Raw genomic sequence first — 26,134 nt, 5'->3', positions numbered from 1 at the left:
TGGCTTTCTGCTGGATTTTATAGTAGAGATCACCTGATCTGATAGCCCTCTAGCCTTCAGGATGCTCCTTTCAGGATCCATGCAGAGAGATGGAGATTTTCTGGGCTTGGGCGATACACCGGACCCTGATGGATTACATCTGCTCTGAGAGGAAGCTCTACTGGGTTCTCTACTGCCAGATCCAGCAAGAGAGAGAACCAGCTCCTTCTCGGCCAAAATGGTACAATCAATATGATCCGAGCCTGATCCTCCTTGATCTTCTTGAGCACGGCTGGAATCAGTGCTAGAGGCGGAAATGCATAAGAGAGAGGTTCTGTCCACTCCTGGCTCAGAGCGTCTATCCCTTCTGGGAGATCTTGAGGGTTCAGCGAGAAGAATCTTGAGACCTTTGAGTTTCTCCTGTTTGCAAATAGGTCTATACTGGGAGTTCCCCAGTGAAGACAAAGATCCTGGAAGACCTCCTGATGGAGTTCCCACTCTGTTGCAAACACTCGTCTCCTGCTCAGATAGTCCGCTATGGTGTTTTGCGAGCCTTCTAAGTGGACTGCAGAGATGGATAGAACCGAATCTTCTGCCCAGCGGAATATTCTTCCCGCCAGCTCCTGAAGCGGATAGTGTCTTGAGCCTCCCTGATGTTTCAGGAACGACACCGCTGTAACGTTGTCGGATAGTATCCTGACATGACAATTTCTGAGGGTGTGTTGGTTCCTTCTTAACGCCTCCCAAACGGCATACAATTCTTTGAAGTTGGAGGAGTTGTGAATGATGTCTGCTGGCCATCTCCCTTGTAGGATCCTGTCCTTCAGGTGGGCACCCCAGCCCCAGGCACTGGCGTCTGTAGTTATCACTACATGGGGACTGGTAGACCATAACACCCCGATTCTTAGCTTCTCTGGTTGACTCCACCAGAGTAGAGATCTTCGTACTGGATACGTCAGCTTTAAAGAACTGTCCAGAGAAGACTGACGACGGTCCCACGTGGAAAGAATTAACCTCTGCAGAGGTCTTGAATGGAACTGAGCCCATCTTACACACGGTATGCAGGCCGTCATCAGACCTAGTACCTTCATGGCCGTTCTTATCGATGCTCTGCGTTCTAATAGAAGCCTGATCTGTATCTGGATCGCCTCCAACTTGTTCTCGGGTAGCCGGGATATCCTGTTTCTTGAATCCAGACATACTCCCAGGAAGATCTTTTCGCACTCTGGATTCAGGTCGGATTTCTGCCAATTTATGATCCATCCTAATCGTTCCATCAGTCTCACCGTTCGGGTCCTGTGATCTGACAGAATCTCTGGTGTACTTGCGATCAGGAGAAAATCGTCTAGATATGGAAATATCTTAATCCCTTGGTTTCTCAGGAAAGCGACAATTTCTGACACCAGCTTTGTAAATACCCGAGGTGCCGAGGCAAGTCCGAACGGAAGACACTGGAACTGGTAGTGACAGGTCCCGGACGGCAGCGCCACCGCAAACCTCAGAAGTTTCTGAGATGATGGGTGAACAGGGACCTGATAATAGGCACTCTTGAGGTCGAGAGTGCACATCACAGCGTCCCGATCTATTAAGAGGATTGCAGAGCGAATGGACTCCATGCGAAACCTCTTGTACCTGACCCAGGCATTTAGAGGTTTCAAGTTTATTATTGTGCGTGAGTCGCCGGAGGGTTTCATTATAGAAAATAGGGAAGAATAGTGACCCCGACCTACATCTAGAGATGGTACTGGGATTATGACCCCTGAGGAAAGCATGTCCTCTAGGTCTAACATCATGGGAGAGCCCTGCAAGACTATCGTAGGACCGATGTATCTGTCCGGAGGAGGAGAGGAAAGCTCTATGCTGTAACCTTCTGACACAGTCCGAAGAACCCATTGATTCTGGGTGATTCGGGCCCAATTCTCCACAAAGTGGCGGAGCCTTCCACCTATAAATGTGGCGTCATTGTGTCTTAGGCTTTGAAGATGGGCTAAAGAAGAAATTCCTGCTTCTATTGCCCTGGTAGCGGGAACCTCTACTGAATCCTCTGTTGGATCTTCCTCCCCTGTAATCAGATTGTCTCCTGAAGGGGAAACCTCTCCGAAAGGACTGACCCTTTTTTGGTTTGTCCTCTGGAAAACCTTTCTTTTTATCCGAGGCTGACTCTAGGATGGTATCTAGAGAAGGTCCGAAAACCCTAGCCCCCGAGAAAGGAATAGAACATAATTTGGTTTTTGAGGCATTATCCCCTGACCAGGATCTTAGCCATACTGCCCTTCTAGACGCATTGGATAGGGAACCATTCCTAGCTGAAAATCTGACCGATTCAGCCGACATGTCGGATAGGAAGGCCGTAGCAGATTTCATTATAGGAAGGGAGCTTAATATATCGGCCCTGGGGGTCTTATTGGAAAGGAGTTCCTCCAATTGACCCATCCACAGATACATAGACCGGGCTACCGAGGTAGCTGCTATGTTGGTCTTAATTAGGGCTGCAGAGGATTCCCAAGCCCTTTTAAGCAGTATATCAGCCTTCCGATCCATAGGATCCCGCAAATTTGAAGAGTCCTCAAATGGAATGGCTGTCTTTTTGGCAACCTTTGCCACCGGAACATCAACCTTGGGAATCTCTTCCCAAAGCTTGACTTCTTCTAGCTCGAAAGGTAAGCGAGCTTTGAAGTCCTTAGTCAAAACCAGGCGACGTTCTGCCTCCTTCCACTCCTCCAGTATCATGGCCTTGATATGCTCGCTCACTGGGAAGACAGTCTGTTTACGTGACATGAGTCCACCAAACATCAGATCCTGCCTGGATTGAGGCTTTGATGTCTCCTCGATCTGCATCGTGGATCGCACCGTCTGCACAAGTTCACTCGTATCCTCAGCCTGGAAGAGGTATTTTCTCTGGTGGTCCTGACTCCCCGAGGGAAGTTCCCCTTCCTCTTCTGAGGAGAAGTTATCGGAGGCAGACAGGTCCTCCGAGCTATATTCTGGCTCCTTATTGTTTCGTTCCCTTCTGGCTCTCTTACGGCTGGGAACTGGGCTGGACCTTTCCACAATACTGGATAAAGAAGCCTGGACTTCTTCCCGTATTAGGGACCTCATTTCTGATAGAAGTGTCGGCTGTTCGTCTTTCATAACCTTGGAAGCGCAATCTGCACACAAGGTCTTTGTATGGGTGTCCGGGAGCTTTACGTTGCATATAGGACATCTATATGACTTCGCAGCTGATTTGCCGGATTTCTTAGCTTGAGGAGGGGGGGCAGCGGGGGTTCCCTTATCCTAAAACGATATAAGATAGGGAGAAGTAATGGGAAGCCTGAATAGTATGTGTGAGTGAATAGGGGAGACATCGCACTGCGCACTCACCCCATCCTCTGCTGTTGTACTTTCCATGATGATTCAGCAGGTCCCCGCAGCGTCCACGCTGGATTAGGAGCGATTCGGCTGCTTGTGCGTCCCACGCTGGAGCGCACACACTCTCCCCGCACTTCTACCTCGTCACCGGAAGTGACGGGATCAGATGCCGCGAAACCGGAAGTGACACGGTTCCCTTGAACTTCCGTTGAAAGACGCTCTGCCAGACGCCGCAGCGCTCTGGATGCTACCCGCATGGAACCGCGTCGCGGCCGAGAGCGTCCCCCCGGGAGGAGCGGCCGCAACAGGAACTTGGCCTTCCTGTTCTTTGGAGCAGAGGGACCCCCCTCCGGAGGGTTTCTGCCCTGAGCCTCTTGACAGGGGGAAGGGTATTGGACGAGCCGCACGATCCCCCTGAGCTCCGGTAAGCCAGTACAGCTTCTCTCGTGCGTCCCTAGCAGGGACAGGAAAAACACTGAGGATTGGGGGTGGGACATGCCCTTTTGAACTCTCGTGTGTTTCCTGTCCCAGCAAAGGGGGAGGAGGACGTCCTCCAGGGTGCTGTCAGGAGGGACGTCCTGGAAAAAACACATTAACCCCTTCCTGACCTTTGACGCCACGTAGGCGTCATGAAAGTCGGTGCCAATCCGACCCATGACGCCTATGTGGCGTCATGGAAAGATCGCGTCCCTGCAGGCCAGGTGAAAGGGTTAACTCCCATTTCACCCGATCTGCAGGGACAGGGGGAGTGGTAGTTTAGCCCAGGGGGGGTGGCTTCACCCCCCCCGTGGCTACGATCGCTCTGATTGGCTGTTGAAAGTGAAACTGCCAATCAGAGCGATTTGTAATATTTCACCTATTATAACTGGTGAAATATTACAATCCAGCCATGGCCGATGCTGCAATATCATCGGCCATGGCTGGAAACAATAATGTGCCCCCACCCCACCCCATCGATCGCCCCCCCAGCCCTCCGATCTGGCCGGTACACTGCTCCGGCTCCCCTCCGTCCTGTGCTCCGGCTCCCCCCGTGCTTTTGTCCGCTCCCCCCGTGCTCCAATCACCCTCCCCGTGCTCCAATCACCCCCCCTGCACTCCGATCCACCCCCCCTGTGCTCCGTTCCACCCCCCCGTGCTCCGTTCCACCCCCACGTGCTCCGTTCCACCACCCCCGTGCTCCGTTCCACCCCCCCCGTGCTCCGTTCCACCCCTCCCGTGCTCCGATCCACCCCCCCATGCTCCGATCCCCCCCCCGTGCTCCCCCCCACCCCATCATACTTACCGATCCTGCCGGGGTCCGTCCGTCTTCTCCCCGGCCGGCAGATTCGTTCCAAAGTGCATTTTGATCACTGAGATAGATTATATCTCAGTGATCAAAATAAAAAAAATAATAAATGACCCCCCCCCCCCCCCCCCTTTTTGTAGGGACAATAAAAAATAAAGATTTTTTTTTTCCACTAATGTTAGAATAGGGTTAGGGTTAGGGGCAGGGTTAGGGCTAGGGTTAGGGGTAGGGTTAGGGGTAGGGGTAGGGCTAGGGTTAGGGCTAGGGTTAGGGTTAGGGGTAGGGTTAGGGCTAGGGTTAGGGCTAGGGTTAGGGTTTCGGTATGTGCACACGTATTCTGGTCCTCTGCAGATTTTTCCGCTGCGGATTTGGTAAATCCGCAGTGCTAAACCGCTGCGTATTTATGGCGGATTTACCGCGTTTTTTCTGCGCATTTCACTGCAGTTTTACAACTGCGATTTTCTATTTGAGCAGTTGTAAAACCGCTGCGGAATCCGCACAAAGAAGTGACATGCTGTGGAATGTAAACCGCTGCGTTTCCGTGCAGTTTTTCCGCAGCATGTGTACAGCGATTTTTGTTTCCCATAGGTTTACATTGAACTGTAAATTCATGGGAAACTGCTGCGCATCCGCAGCGTTTTCCGCAGCGTGTGCACATACCTTTAGAATTAGGCTATGTGCACACGGTGCGGATTTGGCTGCGGATCCGCAGCAGTGTTCCATCAGGTTTACAGTTCCATGTAAACATATGGAAACCAAATCCGCTGTGCCCATGGTGCGGAAAATACAGCGCGGAAACGCTGCATTGTATTTTCCGCAGCATGTCAATTCTTTGTGCGGATTCCGCAGCGTTTTACACATGTTCCTCAATAGGAATCCGCAGGTGAAATCCGCACAAAAAATACTGGAAATCCGCGGAAAATCCGCAGGTAAAACGCAGTGCCTTTTACCCGCGGATTTTTCAAAAATGATGCTGAAAAATCTCACACGAATCCGCAACGTGGGCACATAGCCTTAGGGTTAGGGTTGGAATTAGGGTTGTGGTTAGGGGTGTGATTAGGGTTATGGCTACAGTTGGGATTAGAGTTAGGGGTGTGTTGGGGTTAGTGTTGGAGGTAGAATTGAGGGGTTACCACAGTTTAGGCACATCAGGGGTCTCCAAACGCAACATGGCGCCACCATTGATTCCAGCCAATCTCGTATTCAAAAAGTCAAATGGTGCTCCCTCAAATCCGAGCCCCGACGTGTGCCCAAACAGTGGTTTACCCCCACATATGGGGTACCAGCATACTCAGGACAAACTGCGCAACAATTACTGGGGTCCAATTTCTCCTGTTACCCTTGTGAAAATAATAAAATGCTTGCTAAAACATCATTTTTGAGGAAAGAAAAATGATTTTTTATTTTCACGGCTCTGCGTTGTAAACGTCTGTGAAGCACTTGGGGGTTCAAAGTGCTCACCACACATCTAGATAAGTTCCTTTCGGGGTCTAGTTTCCAAAATGGGGTCACTTGTGGGGGGTTTCTACTGTTAAGCCACATCAGGGGCTCTGCAAACGCAACGTGACGCCCACAGAGCATTCCATCAAAGTCTGCATTTCAAAACGTCACTACTTCACTTCCGAGCCCCGACATGTGCCCAAACAGTGGTTTACCCCCACATATGGGGTATCAGCGTACTCAGGAGAAATTGGACAACAACTTTTGGGGTCAAATTTCTCCTGTTACCCTTGGGAAAATAAAAAATTGCAGGCTAAAAGATCATTTTTGAGAAAATAATTTTTTTTTTTATTTTCATGGCTCTGCGTTATAAACTTCTGTGAAGTACTTGGGGGTTCAAAGTCCTCACCACACATCTAGATTAGTTCCTTTGGTGGACTAGTTTCCAAAATGGGGTCATTTCTGGGGGATCTCCAATGTTTAGGCACACAGGGGCTCTCCAAACGTGACATGGTGTCCGCTAATGATTGGAGCTAATTTTCCATTTAAAAAGCCAAATGGCGTGCCTTCCCTTCCGAGCCCTGCCGTGCGCCCAAACAGTGGTTTACCCCCACATATGGGGTATCAGCGTACTCAGGACAAACTGGACAACAACATTTATGGTCCAATTTCTCCTATTACCCTTGGCAAAATAGGAAATTCCAGGCTAAAAAATCATTTTTGAGGAAAGAAAAATTATTTTTTATTTTCATGGCTCTGCGTTATAAACTTCTGTGAAGCACCTGGGGGTTTAAAGTGCTCAATATGCATCTAGATAAGTTCCTTGGGGGGTCTAGTTTCCAAAATGGGGTCACTTGTGGGGGAGCTCCAATGTTTAGGCACACAGGGGCTCTCCAAACGCAACATGGTGTCCACTAACAATTGGAGCTAATTTTCCATTCAAAAAGTCAAATGGCGCGCCTTCCCTTCCGAGCCCTGCCGAGTGCCCAAACAGTGGTTTACCCCCACATATGAGGTATCGGCGTACTCGGGAGAAATTGCCCAACAAATTTTATGATCCATTTTATCCTATTGCCCATGTGAAAATGAAAAAATTGAGGCGAAAATAATTTTTTTGTGAAAAAAAAGTACTTTTTCATTTTTACAGATCAATTTGTGAAGCACCTGAGGGTTTAAAGTGCTCACTAGGCATCTAAATAAGTTCCTTGGGGGGTCTAGTTTCCAAAATGGGGTCACTTGTGGGGGAGCTCCAATTTTTAGGCACACGGGGGCTCTCCAAACGTGACATGGTGTCCGCTAAAGAGTGGAGCCAATTTTTGATTCAAAAAGTCAAGTGGCGCTCCTTCCCTTCCAAGCCCTGCCGTGCGCCCAAACAGTGGTTTACCCCCACATATGAGGTATCAGCGTACTAAGGACAAATTGGACAACAACTTTCGTGGTTCAGTTTCTCCTTTTACCATTGGGAAAATAAAAAAATTGTTGCTAAAATATAATTTTTGTGACTAAAAAGTTAAATGTTCATTTTTTCCTTCCATGTTGCTTCTGCTGCTGTGAAGCACCTGAAGGGTTAATAAACTTCTTGAATGTGGTTTTGAGTACCTTGAGGGGTGCAGTTTTTAGAATGGTGTCACTTTTGGGTATTTTCAGCCATATAGACCCCTCAAACTGACTTCAAATGTGAGGTGGTCCCTAAAAAAAATGGTTTTGTAAATTTCGTTGTAAAAATGAGAAATCGCTGGTCAAATTTTAACCCTTATAACTTCCTAGCAAAAAAAAATGTTGTTTCCAAAATTGTGCTGATGTAAAGTAAACATGTGGGAAATGTTATTTATTAACTATTTTGTGTCACATAACTCTCTGGTTTAACAGAATAAAAATTCAAAATGTGAAAATTGTGAAATTTTCAAAATTTTCGCCAAATTTCCATTTTTATCACAAATAAACGCAGAATTTATTGACCTAAATTTACCACTAACATGAAGCCCAATATGTCACGAAAAAACAATCTCAGAACCGCTAGGATCCGTTTAAGCGTTCCTGAGTTATTACCTCATAAAGGGACACTGGTCAGAATTGCAAAAAACGGCAAGGTCTTTAAGGTCAAAATAGGCTGGGTCATGAAGGGGTTAAGGCTATATTCACACTTTGCGGATTTTGCTGCGGATCCGCAGCGGATTTGACCGCTGCGGATCTGCAGCAGTTTTCCATGAGTTTACAGAACAATGTAAACCTATGGGAAACAAAAAACGCAGTGCACATGCTGCGGAAAAAAACGCGCGGAAACGCTGCGGATTACATTCCGCAGCATGTCACTTCTTTTCTGCGGATTTTCACCTGCTCCAATAGAAAACTGCAGATGAAAATCCGCAGAAGAAAACGCAGTAAAAACCGCGATAAATCCGCAGTAAAAACCGCGATGGGTTTTCACTGCGGATTTTGGAATTCTGCTGCGGAAAAATCCGCAGTGAAATCTGCAAAGTGTGAACATAGCCTTAGGCACACACAAACTTTCGAATTACCCTTCTTTTCGCAGTTTAAACATATGGAAATTAAAAATATATATATATATATTCAATATTGCTGCATTTGTAAAAGTCCAATCTGTCAAAATATGGAATTATTTAACCAGTACAGTAAAAACTATAAAGAAACAATAAATCAATAAAATGAAAATGCCAGATGTATTAATCTTGAGGAATCATTTTGCCAGGTAATTGTAACAACACAATAAACAATGTAAAAACAAAGTACCAAAAAATGATGACTGAATCGCATTTTTTTTTACCTGATTTGGGAATTTTTTCCCGATTTCAGTATATCACAGAATGGTGAATCAGGTCATCAAAAACTACAGCTCGTTCTACAAAAAAGCCATAAACGAGCCCTGGTATGGCCGTGTGTTTGTGATTTAGCACTCTCTGATAATATGGCGCTGCCTACCTTCAGATCGTTGTCGATCTCTTGCCAGTCTTCCAGAGAGAAGTCGGCAGCGGTAGCGGGCGGTTTGTCTTTCCTTAGTTCACGATTATTTGGAGACAGAGTTCTGATTCTCTTTTCACAGAATGTTGTCAGATCCGGGTAGTGTCCTTCCTCTCCCAACCTGCACAATGACAATACACTCAGGCTCCGTAATTTACGTTGTTTCCCCTAAGGGCACCTCTCCATTCATTCTCTGCTGGCATGTGCCAACCACCTCACCAGGTGCGACGTAGGTTGGGAGACCTTCGATCCCAAAAAAAGGACTATAAATCAGACAAGTGCGATCCGCGCGTATCAGATGAGACTCAACAATGCAAGCCAATAGGTCAGAGAAAAAAAATTGCACGGCACACGGACCATGCGAGTGCCGTCCGATTTTTACGCACTCATCTCATAGGAAATCCAACATCTCAACAGCCGAGTGCAGTAAAGTCACAGCAAGACCCGTCAGAACAGTATAGAAAGATGCCAGTGAGATATATAATTAGTGCAGTGTGTGCGCAGCTTGCAGTACATGTATTTAGCTAATAAAGAAAATGAAAGAAAAAAAATTATGTCTGGTCCCCCTTATATTTAATACCCAGCTGAGGGGAAGCAGATAGCTGGGATCTGTGTTATTATTCTGGGAAGAGGCCAATATCCACGAAGCTTCCCAGGCTATTAATATCAGCTCACAACTGCCCGCGTACCCTTTTACTGTTATTTTTTATTTTTATTTTTTAAAAACGATCCCAAAATAAATGATGTGGGGTTGTCCCTATTTTTAATAACCAGCAAAGGCTAAGCAGACAACTTTCTCATGCTACGAGCCCTGACATCAGTAAGGTTATCGCAGTTCATCAGCTATGAACTGCGATAACCTTAGTGACGTCATCGCTCGTCGCAGGAGCCGGATTCACGCGCTACTGTCAGTGTGTTCTGGCTGGCCTGATGGGCGGTTACATTACTGATGTCACCGCTCAGCACTGCATCTGCATGTAGCATAGTTGGGCATCTTCGTGGGACATGTGATGGATTTATGGCGGACCCCTTTGGATTTAATTTTTAAAGCTAATAATTGGATAAAAAAAGGATCGGGTAGTGCTTTTTACAAGTAAAGGACTTTTCTCTGTGTTTATTACTTTTGACTACAGGGTTAGTAATGTGGATGTCTTATAGACGCTTCTCCATTACTAACCCTTGGGCTTGATGTTAGCTGACATTACAGAGCTGACATCAACCCCAAAACAAATACCCCGCTTGCCAACGCACCAGGGCAAGCATGAAGAGCCGAGGCTAAGCACCAGAATTGACAAATCTAATTGATGCACCATTTTTGGGGCTGCTGAGGGCTGGTGTTATTAGTCTGGGAGGGGACCAATATTAATGGCCCCTTCCCAGCCTATTAATATTGGCCTGCAGTTCTCTGCTAAGCCTTTGCTGGCTATTAAACATAGGGGGGACCCTGCATCATTTTTTCTTTGGGGGGTCCATCCTGTTTAATAACCAGTAAAGGCTAAGTAGACAGCTGTAAGCTGATATTAATAGCCTGGGAAGCTCCAAATGCATTGCTCCCTTCCCAGACTATTTTGACCACATCTCAGCTGTTTGCTTTCCGTCAGCTGGTTAATAAAATAAGGAGGACCCCACAAAAAATGTTATATATCTCAGTGACATATTTCTATCAATCTGTATATAAGATTATTTTAGAAGTTAGTAAACTAGCTTGAAACGACAGACAATTCCTCTATATAAAAGCTGATGATTCCATTTTTGGGGTGTAGAGGGGGGTTTGCCCACATGCTGTCCATATTTTTTTTTTACATGGACAACTCAATGACCGCATAAACTGTAATGGGTCCATGCTCTGTGAAAATCACAGAATGGGCACACGTCTAAACAAAGTCTAGGTGAATAGATGAAGCGTTACCTCAACACTCTCAAAATCTTTTCAAGGTGTTTGATGTCCTTACATTCTTCAATGAACTTGTAATCGAGATGCTCGACTGGGATATCACCGGTTTTGGTTGTTCCTTGGTAGATCCCACTCATTGCTTGGATAAATGGAAAAATTGAGTACGGTAATTCTTTGGGTTCACAAACACTGAAAAGCAGAATTTACAGTCTAAAGGTAAAAACGTGGGGCGAGCTTCCCCCGGCAATGGCACCTGGCAATCACATAATGCGCATTTTCCAATATGCTGCAGAAAACAGGCGACGCTGGATGTCACTGTGGAAAAATCAGTTGTGTCTGCCGTGGAATAAACCACGATCTGAGGCCGACCTCTGAGTATCTGATGCAGACTTGCAGTTGCGTAAATGTCTGCGCACCACACACAACGCAAATACGCCATGTTCTGAGCGGTGAGAGGACTGCGAAGGTCATGTCTTCCACGCTAACGTTGTATCTAAGAACATCATGAGTGATGCAGTTTCTCTAACCGTGTACCTAATCCCATCATCTGCCACAGGCCGTGTACCTAGTCCTATCACGTGTTACAGAGGCCGTGTACCTAATCCTATCACGTGTGACAGAGGCCGTGTACCTAATCCTATCACGTGTAACAGAGGCCGTGTACCTAATCCCATCACATGTGACACAGTCTGTGTACCTACTTCAAGGTAAAGGGACAGCGCTCCAGTCGGGTGTTTAAGGTCCAAAAATCTTTATTCCAGCCATGAATCAGGAGGAATGTACTTACGCTTATTCGCCACGAGCTCCCATAGGGTCCCTGCACCGAACGGCAGACGCGGGCATCCGTCATGGAGTGCAAGCGTCAGCGCTCCACGTCATAGCCACGCCCCATCACATGATCGGGATAGAGCCGCAGCTTAACGCGAGGCGTCTCTGCAGCACCTCCCGCCGGCCCCATGTGACTACCTTCAGCGTCGGTAACCCAGGAGACATCAGCACACGATAATAAAGCCCACCCTCATTCTTAGTTGACTCTCATAGCATTATGCAATTTATAGCAGAAGAAATACAAAAGATTACATGCTATAATAGTATAAATATAAGATATCGCAATCAGTCGGATACGAACAGCATAGAGCTCATTAACTCTATCATCATCCCATAGGTATTCAAAGAATATAGCACGTCTCCATAGAAACAAATGCATGCTAAATAGCGCAACAGATGGAACAATAGATGGGACAGTCGGAAATTAAAGCCAAAGATGTACAATTTAACCTGTATATTATAATATATTGTGCTAGGCAGGCACTCCATTCTCATTCTATATCCCACTGCATAGTACACCGACTGTCTCATCCAGTGTCCATCTGAAAAAAACAAAAGAATAAAAGTACAAATAAATATATAAAAAAATTGTATTAAAAACAACACAGAAGCTGTCAGAAGGGGGAACAGGACACATGTCTCTCACTAATCGGGGAATTAAACTATCTAGGGGTACATATATGTGGGTTGAATTCTAAATTCAAACCCCTAGGTTGTAATGTACCCAATGTATAGATCCATCTCATCTCTTTAGCTTTGAGTATCCCTAACCTGTCTCCACCCCTTCTCAGAACTGGAACACTATCGATAACTCTGAATCTCAACTGATTCACTAGATGCCTATTGTCCAGAAAATGTTTCGGAACTGGTAGTTCAGTGAGGCCCGTTCTGATAGTGCTTTTATGTTTCCCTATACGGGTCCTCATTTCAGTGGTTGTCTCCCCGATGTATACTAATCCGCAGGGGTAGATAATCATATAGATAACGTAACTAGACGCACAAGTGTACCTCTCTTTGATCTGGAATTTCTTCCCAGTGTGCGGATGACAAAACGAACCCCCTTTAAGTAAATTGTTGCAACAAGCGCAACCTAGTCATGGAAAATTTCCAAACCTAGGTGCGCTCAAAGTACGTTGACTAGATATTTTTGATGTTCCAAAATCGGATTTTACTAGTTTATCTCCTAGATTTTTACCCCTCCTATAGGACATCATCGGGATAGATTTGAAACTAGATATTTGAGGTAAACCTTGTTTCAAAAAGGTCCAATAACCCCACTAATCTTATTGCTTACTGGACTATAGGTGGAAACAAACGGTATCCTATCACAGACTCGTTTATTAAAGGATTTTTTCCTAACACTTTCTCGTGAGGAATTGAGAGCTTTAATCTTGAACTCATTAACATTTTTAGCAGGGTATCCTCTCTGTACAAAGTTTGAGCACATTTCATCTAATCTCAAATTCACCATATGCTCATCAGATACTATCCTGCATACTCTCAATAGTTGACTCCATGGAAGTGAATAAATCATACCCCTTGGATGATTGCTGTCATAAAGCAGCAAACTATTTCTGTCTGTTTCTTTGACAAATAAATCGGTCCTCAGCTTGCTCCCTTCTTTGTAAACTAAAGTATCTAGGAATTGTATTCGAGCAGTCGAACTCATCAGAGTAAACTGCAATTCTGAGTATATTCCATTCAGATAGTTGTGGAAGGATTCTAGATCACTCTGGCTGCCCTCCCATATCAAAAAAATATCATCGATGTAGCGCCACCAGGCTCTGACGTGGCGCCAGAAGATGGACTTGTACACGAACTCGTCCTCAAATACCGCCATATAGATGTTGGCATATGTAGGGGCTACATTGGACCCCATGGCGGTACCTCTCAACTGAAGGTAATACTCATCCCAGAAAAGGAAATAATTCCTTCCGAGGATGAGACCCAACAGTGTGAGGACAAGCTGTGCACAATCCGGGGCTCCGTCAGAGCCCGATAGCGCACATCGTACAGCTTCCAAGCCCTTTTCGTGCTCAATTGACGTATATAGTGACGTAACGTCAAATGATGCCAAAATGACATCATCCGACACTTATCCAGGAAGTCATTTGTATCTTTGATATACGACCTAGCTGACATAGCAAAGGGACGTAACACTCGATCTAAGAAGATGGCGGTTTTGCTGAATAGAGGGGGTCTCTATTACCCCCTTTTACGTGTTATGTCCCTTTGCTATGTCAGCTAGGTCGTATATCAAAGATACAAATGACTTCCTGGATAAGATCGAAGAAATAACAGTGTCGGATGATGTCATTTTGGCATCATTTGACGTTACGTCACTATATACGTCAATTGAGCACGAAAAGGGCTTGGAAGCTGTACGATGTGCGCTATCGGGCTCTGACGTGGCCCCGGATTGTGCACAGCTTGTCCTCACACTGTTGGGTCTCATCCTCGGAAGGAATTATTTCCTTTTCGGGGATGAGTATTACCTTCAGTTGAGAGGTACCGCCATGGGGTCCAATGTGGCCCCTACATATGCCAACATCTATATGGCGGTATTTGAGGACGAGTTCATGTACAAGTCCATCTTCTGGCGCCACGTCAGAGCCTGGTGGCGCTACATCGATGATATTTTTTTGATATGGGAGGGCAGCCAGAGTGATCTAGAATCCTTCCACAACTATCTGAATGGAATATACTCAGAATTGCAGTTTACTCTGATGAGTTCGACTGCTCGAATACAATTCCTAGATACTTTAGTTTACAAAGAAGGGAGCAAGCTGAGGACCGATTTGTCAAAGAAACAGACAGAAATAGTTTGCTGCTTTATGACAGCAATCATCCAAGGGGTATGATTGATTCACTTCCATGGAGTCAACTATTGAGAGTACGCAGGATAGTATCTGATGAGCATATGGTGAATTTGAGTTTAGATGAAATGTGCTCAAAGTTTGTACAGAGAGGATACCCTGCTAAAAATGTTAATGAGTTCAAGATTAAAGCTCTCAATTCCTCACAAGAAAGTGTTAGGAAAAAATCCTTTAATAAACGAGTCTGTGATAGGATACCGTTTGTTTCCACCTATAGTCCAGTAAGCAATAAGATTAGTGGGGTTATTAAGAAACATTGGACCCTTTTGCAACAAGGTTTACCTCAAATATCTAGTTTCAAATCTATCCCGATGATGTCCTATAGGAGGGGTAAAAATCTAGGAGATAAACTAGTAAAATCCGATTTTGGAACATCAAGAATATCTAGTCAACGTACTTTGAGCGCACCTAGATTTGGAAATTTTCCATGACTAGGTTGCGCTTGTTGCAACAATTTACTTAAAGGGGGTTCGTTTTGTCATCCACATACTGGGAAGAAATTCCAGATCAAAGAGAGGTACACTTGTGCGTCTAGTTACGTTATCTATATGATTATCTGCCCCTGCGGATTAGTATACATCGGGGAGACATCGGGGAAACATAAAAGCACTATCAGAACGGGCCTCACTGAACTACCGGTTCCGAAACATTTTCTGGACAATAAGCATCTAGTGAATCAGTTGAGATTCAGATTTATCGATAGTGTTCCAGTTCTGAGAAGGGGTGGAGACAGGTTAGGGATACTCAAAGCTAAAGAGATGAGATGGATCTATACATTGGGTACATTACAACCTAGGGGTTTGAATTTAGAATTCAACCCACATATATGTACCCCTAGATAGTTTAATTCCCCGATTAGTGAGAGACATGTGTCCTGTTCCCCCTTCTGACAGCTTCTGTGTTGTTTTTAATACCATTTTTTTATATATTTATTTGTACTTTTATTCTTTTGTTTTTTTCAGATGGACACTGGATGAGACAGTCGGCTGTTGTGAGTTCTGTTTTTGGGCTCCCTCTGGTGGTTACTGATGGTACTGGGTGATTTGTGTTCTGCTGTCTCTGGTGTCCACCTGTTCTATTAGGATTTGGGAGTTTCCTATTTAACCAGGCTTTCTTGTCATTTCCCCGCCGGCTATCAAGGTTATCAGAGTGTTTTGTTACCTCAGCTTCTGGCTACAGTAATCTTCAGTACAAGCTAAGTTTTTGATTTTCTTGTTCCACGTTTTGCTTAATTTTTGTCTTGTCCAGCTTGCATATAATTGTCTCTTTGCTGCTGGTTGCTCTAGTGGGCTGTAATTGCTCCTCATGTTCCATGAGTTGGAACATGAGTTCAAGTAATTACAGGATGGTTTTTTGAAGGGTTTTTTGCTGACCGCGCAGTTTACTTTTGTATCCTCTGCTATCTAGTTTTAGCGGGCCTCATTTTGCTGAATCTGTTTTCATACTGTGTATGTGCCTTCCTCTCATTTCACCGTCATTATATGTGGGGGGCTGCTATTTCTGTGGGGTATTTCTCTGGAGGCAAGAGAGGTCTGTGTTTCTTCTAATAGGGGAAGTTAGATCTTCGGCTGGTGCGAGACGTCTAGGATCAACGTAGGCACGTTCCCCGGCTATTGTTATTTGTGTGTTCAGGTTTAGGGTCGCGGTCAGCTCAGGTTCCATCACCCTAGAGCTCGTTGGTGCTTGTCCTTTTGTGATTCCCTGCCATTGGAATCATGACAGTATAGCCGTCCAAAATGTTAGGGCTGAAGTAGGAGGAAAAGTAGTCTGAGGAAGTTTTTTTTTTTTTCTCTCCTCTGAGGTTGCTGCCTAGCCTTAATTGCAGCCAGGCTGATTTTTTTTTTTTTCCTCCTCTTAATCCTTGAATGGCTCTGACCTTAGCTGTTTATCATGGACGTCCAGAGTTTAGCTTCCAGCTTGAATAATCTTGCTGCTAAGGTTCAAAATATACAAGATTTTGTTGTACATGCTCCTATGTCTGAACCTAGAATTCCTATTCCAGAGTTCTTTGCTGGAGATAGATCTAGTTTTCTGAATTTTAGGAACAATTGCAAGCTGTTCCTTTCTTTGAAATCTCGCTCTTCTGTAGACCCTGCTCAGCAGGTTAAGATTATTATATCTTTCCTGCGGGGTGACCCTCAAAATTGGGCATTTGCATTGGCACCAGGGGATCCTGCGTTGCTTAATGTGGATGCGTTTTTTCTGGCATTGGGTTTGCTCTATGAGGAACCTAACCAGGAGATTCAGGCTGAAAAAGCTTTATTAGCTCTCTCTCAGGGGCAAGATGAAGCAGAAATATATTGTCAAAAATTTCGGAAATGGTCAGTGCTTACTCAGTGGAATGAGTGCGCCCTGGCTGCAAAGTTCAGAGATGGCCTTTCTGAGGCCATTAAAGATGTTATGGTGGGGTTCCCTACGCCTACGGGTCTGAATGAGTCTATGACTATGGCTATTCAGATTGATCGGCGTTTACGGGAGCGCAAACCTGTGCACCATTTGGCGGTGTCTTCTGAACAGGCACTTGAGACAATGCAATGTGATAGAGTTCAGTCTAGAAGTGAACGGCAAAACTATAGGCGGAAAAATGGGTTGTGCTTTTATTGTGGTGATTCAGCTCATGGTATATCAGCATGCTCTAAACGCACAAAAAAGGTTGATAAGTCTGTTGCCATTAGTATGTTACAGTCTAAGTTCATTCTGTCTGTGACTCTGATTTGCTCATTATCATCCATTTCCGTCGATGCCTATGTAGATTCAGGCGCTGCCCTGAGTCTTATGGATTGGTCATTTGCCAAGCGATGTGGGTTTAGTCTTGAGCCTCTGGATGTCCCTATTCCTTTGAAGGGAATTGACTCTACACCTTTAGCTATGAATAAACCTCAGTACTGGACACAAGTGACCATGCGTATGACTCCCGTTCATCAGGAGGTGATTCGCTTCCTGGTATTGTATAATTTACATGATGTTCTAGTACTTGGTCTGCCATGGTTACAAACTCATAATCCAGTCCTTGACTGGAAAACAATGTCTGTGTTAAGCTGGGGATGTCAGGGGGTTCATGATGATGCACCTCCGATTTCTATTGCTTCATCTACTCCTTCTGAGGTTCCTGTATTTTTGTCTGATTATCGGGATGTTTTTGAGGAGCCTAAGCTCAGTTCGCTTCCTCCTCACAGGGATTGCGATTGTGCTATAGATTTAATTCCTGGTAGTAAATTTCCTAAAGGTCGTTTGTTCAATCTGTCAGTGCCAGAGCATACTGCTATGCGGGATTATGTTAAGGAGTCCTTGGAAAAGGGACATATCCGTCCATCTTCGTCCCCTTTGGGAGCAGGTTTTTTTTTCGTGGCCAAAAAAGATGGGTCCTTGAGGCCTTGTATAGATTATCGTCTTTTGAATAAGATTACCGTAAAATATCAGTATCCTTTGCCTTTGTTGACTGATTTGTTTGCTCGCATTAAGGGGGCTAAATGGTTCACTAAGATTGATCTTCGGGGTGCGTATAATCTTATACGAATAAAGCAAGGTGATGAGTGGAAAACCGCATTTAATACGCCTGAGGGCCATTTTGAGTATTTGGTAATGCCTTTCGGACTTTCTAATGCTCCTTCAGTCTTCCAGTCCTTTATGCACGATATTTTCCGTGAATATCTGGATAAATTTATGATTGTGTATTTGGATGATATTTTGGTTTTTTCTGATGACTGGGAGTCTCATGTTCAGCAGGTCAGGAAGGTGTTTCAGGTCCTGCGGGCTAATTCCTTGTTTGTAAAGGGCTCAAAGTGTCTCTTTGGAGTCCAGAAGATTTCTTTCTTGGGGTATATTTTTTCCCCTTCTACTATTGAGATGGATCCCGTCAAGGTTCGGGCTATTTGTGACTGGACGCAGCCTGCATCTCTTAAGAGTCTGCAGAAGTTCTTAGGCTTTGCTAATTTCTATCGTCGTTTTATAACTAATTTTTCTAGTGTTGTTAAGCCTTTGACGGATTTGACTAAGAAGGGTGCTGATGTTGCTGATTGGTCTCCTGCGGCTGTGGAGGCCTTTCGGGAACTTAAACGCCGGTTTTCTTCTGCTCCTGTGTTGCGTCAGCCTGATGTTTCGCTTCCTTTCCAAGTTGAGGTTGATGCTTCCGAGATTGGAGCGGGGGCGGTTTTGTCACAGAGAAGCTCCGATTGCTCGGTGATGAAGCCATGTGCGTTCTTTTCTAGAAAATTTTCGCCCGCTGAGCGGAATTATGATGTGGGTAATCGGGAACTTTTGGCCATGAAGTGGGCATTTGAGGAGTGGCGTCATTGGCTGGAGGGTGCTAGACATCGTGTGGTGGTCTTGACTGATCACAAAAATCTGATTTACCTTGTGTCTGCCAGGCGTCTGAATCCTAGACAGGCTCGTTGGTCACTGTTTTTCTCTCGTTTCAATTTTGTGGTTTCATACCTGCCAGGTTCAAAGAATGTGAAGGCGGATGCTCTTTCTAGGAGTTTTGTGCCTGACTCCCCTGGAAATTCTGAGCCCACTGGTATCCTTAGGGATGGGGTGATTTTGTCGGCCGTCTTCCCAGACTTGCGACGTGCTTTGCAGGAGTTTCAGGCGGGTAAACCTGATCGTTGTCCGCCTGAGAGACTGTTTGTTCCGGATAGTTGGACCAGTAGAGTCATCTCCGAGGTCCATTCTTCTGCGTTGGCAGGTCATCCTGGAATATTTGGTACTAGAGACTTGGTGGCCAGGTCTTTTTGGTGGCCTTCCTTGTCGAGGGATGTGCGTTCTTTTGTGCAGTCTTGTGAGGTTTGTGCTCGGGCTAAGCCTTGCTGTTCTCGAGCCAGTGGATTGTTGTCACCTTTGCCTATCCCGAAGAGGCCTTGGACGCACATTTCCATGGACTTTATTTCGGATCTCCCTGTCTCTCAAAAAATGTCTGTCATCTGGGTTGTGTGTGACCGCTTTTCTAAAATGGTTCATCTTGTACCCTTGCCTAAGTTGCCTTCCTCCTCTTAGTTGGTCCCTCTGTTTTTCCAGAACGTGGTTCGTTTGCATGGGATTCCAGAGAACATCGTTTCTGACAGGGGATCCCAGTTTGTGTCTAGATTTTGGCGGACGTTCTGTGCTAAGATGGGCATTGATTTGTCCTTTTCGTCTGCATTCCATCCTCAGACGAATGGCCAGACGGAGCGAACTAATCAGACCTTGGAAACTTATTTGAGGTGTTTTGTTTCTGCTGATCAGGATGACTGGGTTACCTTTTTGCCGCTGGCCGAGTTTGCCCTTAATAATCGGGCTAGTTCTGCTACATTGGTTTCTCCTTTCTTTTGTAATTCGGGGTTTCATCCTCGTTTTTCCTCTGGTCAGGTGGAGCCTTCTGATTATCCTGGAGTGGACATGGTGGTGGATGGGTTGCATCGGATTTGGAGCCATGTGGTGGACAATTTGAAGTTGTCCCAGGAGAAGGCTCAGCAGTTTGCTAATCGCCGTCGCCGCGTGGGTCCTCGACTTCGTGTTGGGGACTTGGTGTGGTTGTCTTCTCGTTTTGTTCCTATGAAGGTCTCTTCTCCTAAGTTCAAGCCTCGGTTCATCGGTCCTTATAGGATCTTGGAAATTCTTAACCCTGTGTCGCTTCGTTTGGATCTCCCTGCATCGTTTGCTATTCATAATGTGTTCCATCGGTCGTTGTTGCGGAGGTATGAGGTACCTGTTGTTCCTTCGCTTGAGCCTCCTGCTCCGGTGCTGGTGGAGGGAGAATTGGAGTATGTTGTGGAGAAGATCTTGGATTCTCGTGTTTCCAGACGGAAACTCCAATATTTGGTCAAGTGGAAGGGTTATGGTCAGGAGGATAATTCTTGGGTGGTTGCCTCTGATGTTCATGCTGATGATTTGGTCCGCGCTTTTCATAGGGCTCATCCTGGTCGCCCTGGTGGTCCTCGTGAGGGTTCGGTGACCCCTCCTCAAGGGGGGGTACTGTTGTGAGTTCTGTTTTTGGGCTCCCTCTGGTGGTTACTGATGGTACTGGGTGATTTGTGTTCTGCTGTCTCTGGTGTCCACCTGTTCTATTAGGATTTGGGAGTTTCCTATTTAACCAGGCTTTCTTGTCATTTCCCCGCCGGCTATCAAGGTTATCAGAGTGTTTTGTTACCTCAGCTTCTGGCTACAGTAATCTTCAGTACAAGCTAAGTTTTTGATTTTCTTGTTCCACGTTTTGCTTAATTTTTGTCTTGTCCAGCTTGCATATAATTGTCTCTTTGCTGCTGGTTGCTCTAGTGGGCTGTAATTGCTCCTCATGTTCCATGAGTTGGAACATGAGTTCAAGTAATTACAGGATGGTTTTTTGAAGGGTTTTTTGCTGACCGCGCAGTTTACTTTTGTATCCTCTGCTATCTAGTTTTAGCGGGCCTCATTTTGCTGAATCTGTTTTCATACTGTGTATGTGCCTTCCTCTCATTTCACCGTCATTATATGTGGGGGGCTGCTATTTCTGTGGAGTATTTCTCTGGAGGCAAGAGAGGTCTGTGTTTCTTCTAATAGGGGAAGTTAGATCTTCGGCTGGTGCGAGACGTCTAGGATAAACGTAGGCACGTTCCCCGGCTATTGTTATTTGTGTGTTCAGGTTTAGGGTCGCGGTCAGCTCAGGTTCCATCACCCTAGAGCTCGTTGGTGCTTGTCCTTTTGTGATTCCCTGCCATTGGAATCATGACAGTCGGCGTACTATGCAGTGGGATATAGAATGAGAATGGAGTGCCTGCCTAGCACAATATATTATAATATACAGGTTAAATTGTACATCTTTGGCTTTAATTTCCGACTGTCCCATCTATTGTTCCATCTGTTGCGCTATTTAGCATGCATTTGTTTCTATGGAGACGTGCTATATTCTTTGAATACCTATGGGATGATGATAGAGTTAATGAGCTCTATGCTGTTTGTATCCGACTGATTGCGATATCTTATATTTATACTATTATAGCATGTAATCTTTTGTATTTCTTCTGCTATAAATTGCATAATGCTATGAGAGTCAACTAAGAATGAGGGTGGGCTTTATTATCATGTGCTGATGTCTCCTGGGTTACCGACGCTGAAGGTAGTCACGTGGGGCCGGCGGGAGGTGCTGCAGAGACGCCTCGCGTTAAGCTGCGGCTCTATCCCGATCATGTGATGGGGCGTGGCTATGACGTGGAGCGCTGACGCTTGCACTCCATGACGGATGCCCGCGTCTGCCGTTCGGTGCAGGGACCCTATGGGAGCTCGTGGCGAATAAGCGTAAGTACATTCCTCCTGATAGAATCAACTTAATTGGAGATGCTGTGCCGCACATAGTATACCGGTTAATCTGATTGGCCAAATGTGGAACATGGCGCCAGTGGACATGAGTGGTCAGAAGTACACAGGAAGTGCCCCCTATTGGTCATTCATTACTATGGAGACGAATATACAACATATAGCTGCATGAAAATCAGAAGATGAACGGCATACCCTTGAATTATTGTGCGCTATTAAATGCATGTTTTTATATGGCGATGTTTTGGTTTTATGTGATGCACACTTACACATATGTCTGATGTCCCTTTTGGGGTTGTTTTTACTATTTGTATATATTATATGGTTAAGGGGGTGGGTCTGTAATGGTGATTGGCTCCCTGCGTGGTGTCCACACTATTTAAGACGGCCCCAAACACTCTGGTGTATGCTTGAAAAAGACAGATTGTACGGTCGAAACGTTGCTGTTAATCTTTTTATCATGGCTGGAATAAAGATTTTTGGACCTTAAACACCCGACTGGAGCACTGTCCCTTTACCTTGAAGCTGTTACGATATCCGGGAAGGGTTCCCTGGACGTGGAACGAGCGCCCTGTGAGAGTGAATGCTGTCAGCCTTCTTTTACTTTATGTGACAGTCTGTGTACCTAATCCCATCATCTGCCACAGGCCGTGGACCTAGTCCTATCGCGTGTGACAGAGGCCGTGTACCTAATGTAATGGGCAGCACGGTGGCTCAGTGGTTAGCACTGCAGCCTTGCAGCGCTGGGGTCCTGGGTTCTAATCCCACCAAGGACAACATCTGCAAAGAGTTTGTATGTTCTCTCCGTGTTTGCGTGGGTTTCCTCCGGGTTCTCCGGTTTCCTCCCACATTCCAAAGACATACTGATAGGGATTCTAGATTGTGAGTCCCATCGGGGACAGCGATGATAATGTGTGCAAACTGTAAAGCGCTGCGGAATATGTTAGCGCTATATAAAAATAAAGATTATTATTATTAAAGGGAACCTGTCACCCCGTTTTTTGAGATTGAGCTATAAATACTGTTAAATAGGGCCTGCGCTGTGCGTTACTATAGTGTATGTAGTGTACCCCGATTCCCCATGTATGCTGAGAAATACATTACCAAAGTCGCCGTTTTCGCCTGTCAATCAGGCTGGTCTGGTCAGGTGGGCGTGTTCACAGCGCTCTTTTCTTCCCCAGCTTTCCGTTGGTGGCGTAGTGGTGTGCGCATGTCCAGAGTTCCGACTTCCCTGCGCCCACGTGAAGACACAGCGCGCGATCTGCGCTGTAATCCCTTGCATCGGTGGGGGCGGCCATCTTCCTGTGGCCGCGCGTGCGCAGATGGAGTACTCTGCTGCACGGGGCTTCAGGAAAATGGCCGCGGGCAGCCGCGCGTGCGCATTAGAGATCGCGGCGGCCATTTTCCCAAAGCCGAGTTTGCATCTCGGCTTTGGGAAAATGGCCGCCGCGATCTCTAATGCGCACGCGCGGCTGCCCGCGGCCATTTTCCTGAAGCCCCGTGCAGCAGAGCACTCCATCTGCGCACGCGCGGCCCCAGGAAGATGGCCGCCCCCACCGATGCAAGGGATTACAGCGCAGATCGCGCGCTGTGTCTTCACGTGGGCGCAGGGAAGTCGGAACTCTGGACATGCGCACACCACTACGCCACCAACGGAAAGCTGGGGAAGAAAAGAGCGCTGTGAACACGCCCACCTGACCAGACCAGCCTGATTGACAGGCGAAAACGGCGACTTTGGTAATGTATTTCTCAGCATACATGGGGAATCGGGGTACACTACATACACTATAGTAACGCACAGCGCAGGCCCTATTTAACAGTATTTATAGCTCAATCTCAAAAAACGGGGTGACAGGTTCCCTTTAATCCTATCACATGTGACACAGTCTGTGTACCTAATCCCATCATCTGCCACAGGCCGTGGACTTAGTCCTATCGCGTGTGACAGAGGCCGTGTACCTAATCCTATCACGTGTGACATAGGCCGTGTACCTAATCCTATCACATGTGACATAGGCCGTGTACCTAATCCCATCATCTGCCACAGGCCGTGGACTTAGTCCTATCGCGTGTGACAGAGGCCGTGTACCTAATCCTATTACGTGTGACAGAGGCCGTGTACCTAATCCTATCACTTGTGACATAGGCCGTGTACCTAATCCTATCACATGTGACAGAGGCCGTGTACCTAATCCTATCACATATGACAGAGGCCGTGTTCCTAATCCTATCACATATGACAGAGGCCGTGTTCCTAATCCTATCACATGTGACAGAGGCCGTGTACCTAATCCTATTACGTGTGACAGAGGCCGTGTACCTAATCCTATCACGTGTGACATAGGCCGTGTACCTAATCCCATCGTCTGCCACAGGCCGTGTATCTAATCCTATCACGTGTGACATAGGTCATGTACCTAATCTTATCACGTGACAGAGGTCGTGTACCTAATCCTATCACATGTGACAGAGGCCGTGTACCTAATCCTATCACATGTGACAGAGGCCGTGTACCTAATCCTATCACATGTGACACAGGCCATGTACCTAATCCTATCACATGTGACAGAGGCCGTGTACCTAATCCTATCACAGGTGACACAGGCCATGTACCTAATCCTATCACATGTGACAGAGGCCGTGTACCTAATCCTATCACATGTGACACAGGCCATGTACCTAATCCTATCACATGTGACAGAGGCCGTGTACCTAATCCTATCACATATGACAGAGGCCGTGTACCTAATCCTATCACATGTGACAGAGGCCGTGTACCTAATCCTATCACGTGTGACATAGGCCGTGTACCTAATCCCATCGTCTGCCACAGGCCGTGTATCTAATCCTATCACGTGTGACATAGGTCGTGTACCTAATCCTATCACATGTGACAGAGGCCGTGTACCTAATCCTATCACATGTGACACAGGCCATGTACCTAATCCTATCACATGTGACAGAGGCCGTGTACCTAATCCTATCACATGTGACACAGGCCATGTACCTAATCCTATCACATGTGACAGAGGCCGTGTACCTAATCCTATCACGTGTGACATAGGCCGTGTACCTAATCCCATCGTCTGCCACAGGCCGTGTATCTAATCCTATCACGTGTGACATAGGTCGTGTACCTAATCCTATCACATGTGACAGAGGCCGTGTACCTAATCCTATCACATGTGACACAGGCCATGTACCTAATCCTATCACATGTGACAGAGGCCGTGTACCTAATCCTATCACGTGTGACATAGGCCGTGTACCTAATCCCATCGTCTGCCACAGGCCGTGTATCTAATCCTATCACGTGTGACATAGGTCGTGTACCTAATCCTATCACATGTGACAGAGGCCGTGTACCTAATCCTATCACATGTGACAGAGGCCGTGTACCTAATCCTATCACATGTGACACAGGCCATGTACCTAATCCTATCACATGTGACACAGGCCGTGTACCTAATCCTATCCTGTGTGATACAATAAGCAGCGCAGCGCCATCTAACAGAATCAGTGCTGTCGGCCGTCCTCAGTGACTGTCCACATCTCAGTATCACTTAGTAGTCACCAGTGATGTCTCTGCATTGTGTTCCTAAACTTCATCCTCACTTATCCTGTTGCACACGCAGAAGGGGAGAAGTGACAACACACACAAGCAGATCCCACACTTTTACTGCAGTCGTAAAGCGAGCTAGCAGCAGTACACCAGGTTTTCATTGTTATTTCAGCAGCTGCTCCCCCTAGTGTTTAAAAGTTAAACAATTTAAAATGTTAATGAAATTTCATATTTTACCATTAAAAAAATCTAAATTATTAAAAAAATTAATTAATTATTTTTTAAAAAATGTAAAAAAACTTATATTTTTTCAATTGTTGGGAATGTTGCACATTTTTATTATAAAATTGCTTTACTTGTTTTCTAAATGCAAAGTTAAAGGGGGTTTCTCAAGTTGTATCTTCAGTAGATCGCGCTCAGAACAGTCGTGTCGCTGATCTCTCTCCCAGCAGAGACAACTTTGCCAGTGCAGCTTGGGAGCCCGAGGCTGCTCAGATCCAACTTCACAGAGCCTGCTTGTGCCAAGTGATCCTTACCTAGGTAACTGTCCAACTATTGAGACTGCAGGGTGGCTGGTAACCTAGGCAACCAGCTGCACACTGTAGCAGTGTCAGAGTGGCCGGTAACCTAGGCAACCAGCTGCACACTATAGCAGCGTCACAGAGTGGCCGGTA

General features: G+C 46.0%; 1 protein-coding gene across 1 annotated transcript in view; it reads right to left on the bottom strand.

Moving 5' to 3' along the window:
* Positions 1–26,134, bottom strand: part of SPAG1 (sperm associated antigen 1) — a 142,148-nt gene that overhangs the window by 114,641 nt on the left and 1,373 nt on the right. The window contains exons 2-3 of the mRNA XM_069731651.1: positions 10,944–11,067; positions 8,996–9,155 (exon numbers count right to left, since the gene is read on the bottom strand). Coding sequence (XP_069587752.1) covers positions 8,996–9,155; positions 10,944–11,065 — 282 coding nt within the window. The 5' untranslated portion in view covers positions 11,066–11,067. The remainder of the gene's footprint in view (positions 1–8,995; positions 9,156–10,943; positions 11,068–26,134) is intronic.

The sequence above is a fragment of the Ranitomeya imitator genome, chromosome 6 (genome assembly GCF_032444005.1).
Source record: "Ranitomeya imitator isolate aRanImi1 chromosome 6, aRanImi1.pri, whole genome shotgun sequence".
NCBI classification, from domain to species: domain Eukaryota; kingdom Metazoa; phylum Chordata; class Amphibia; order Anura; family Dendrobatidae; genus Ranitomeya; species Ranitomeya imitator.
The sequence above is the reverse complement of the archived record's forward strand: the minus strand, read 5'-3'. Positions and strand labels throughout refer to the sequence as shown.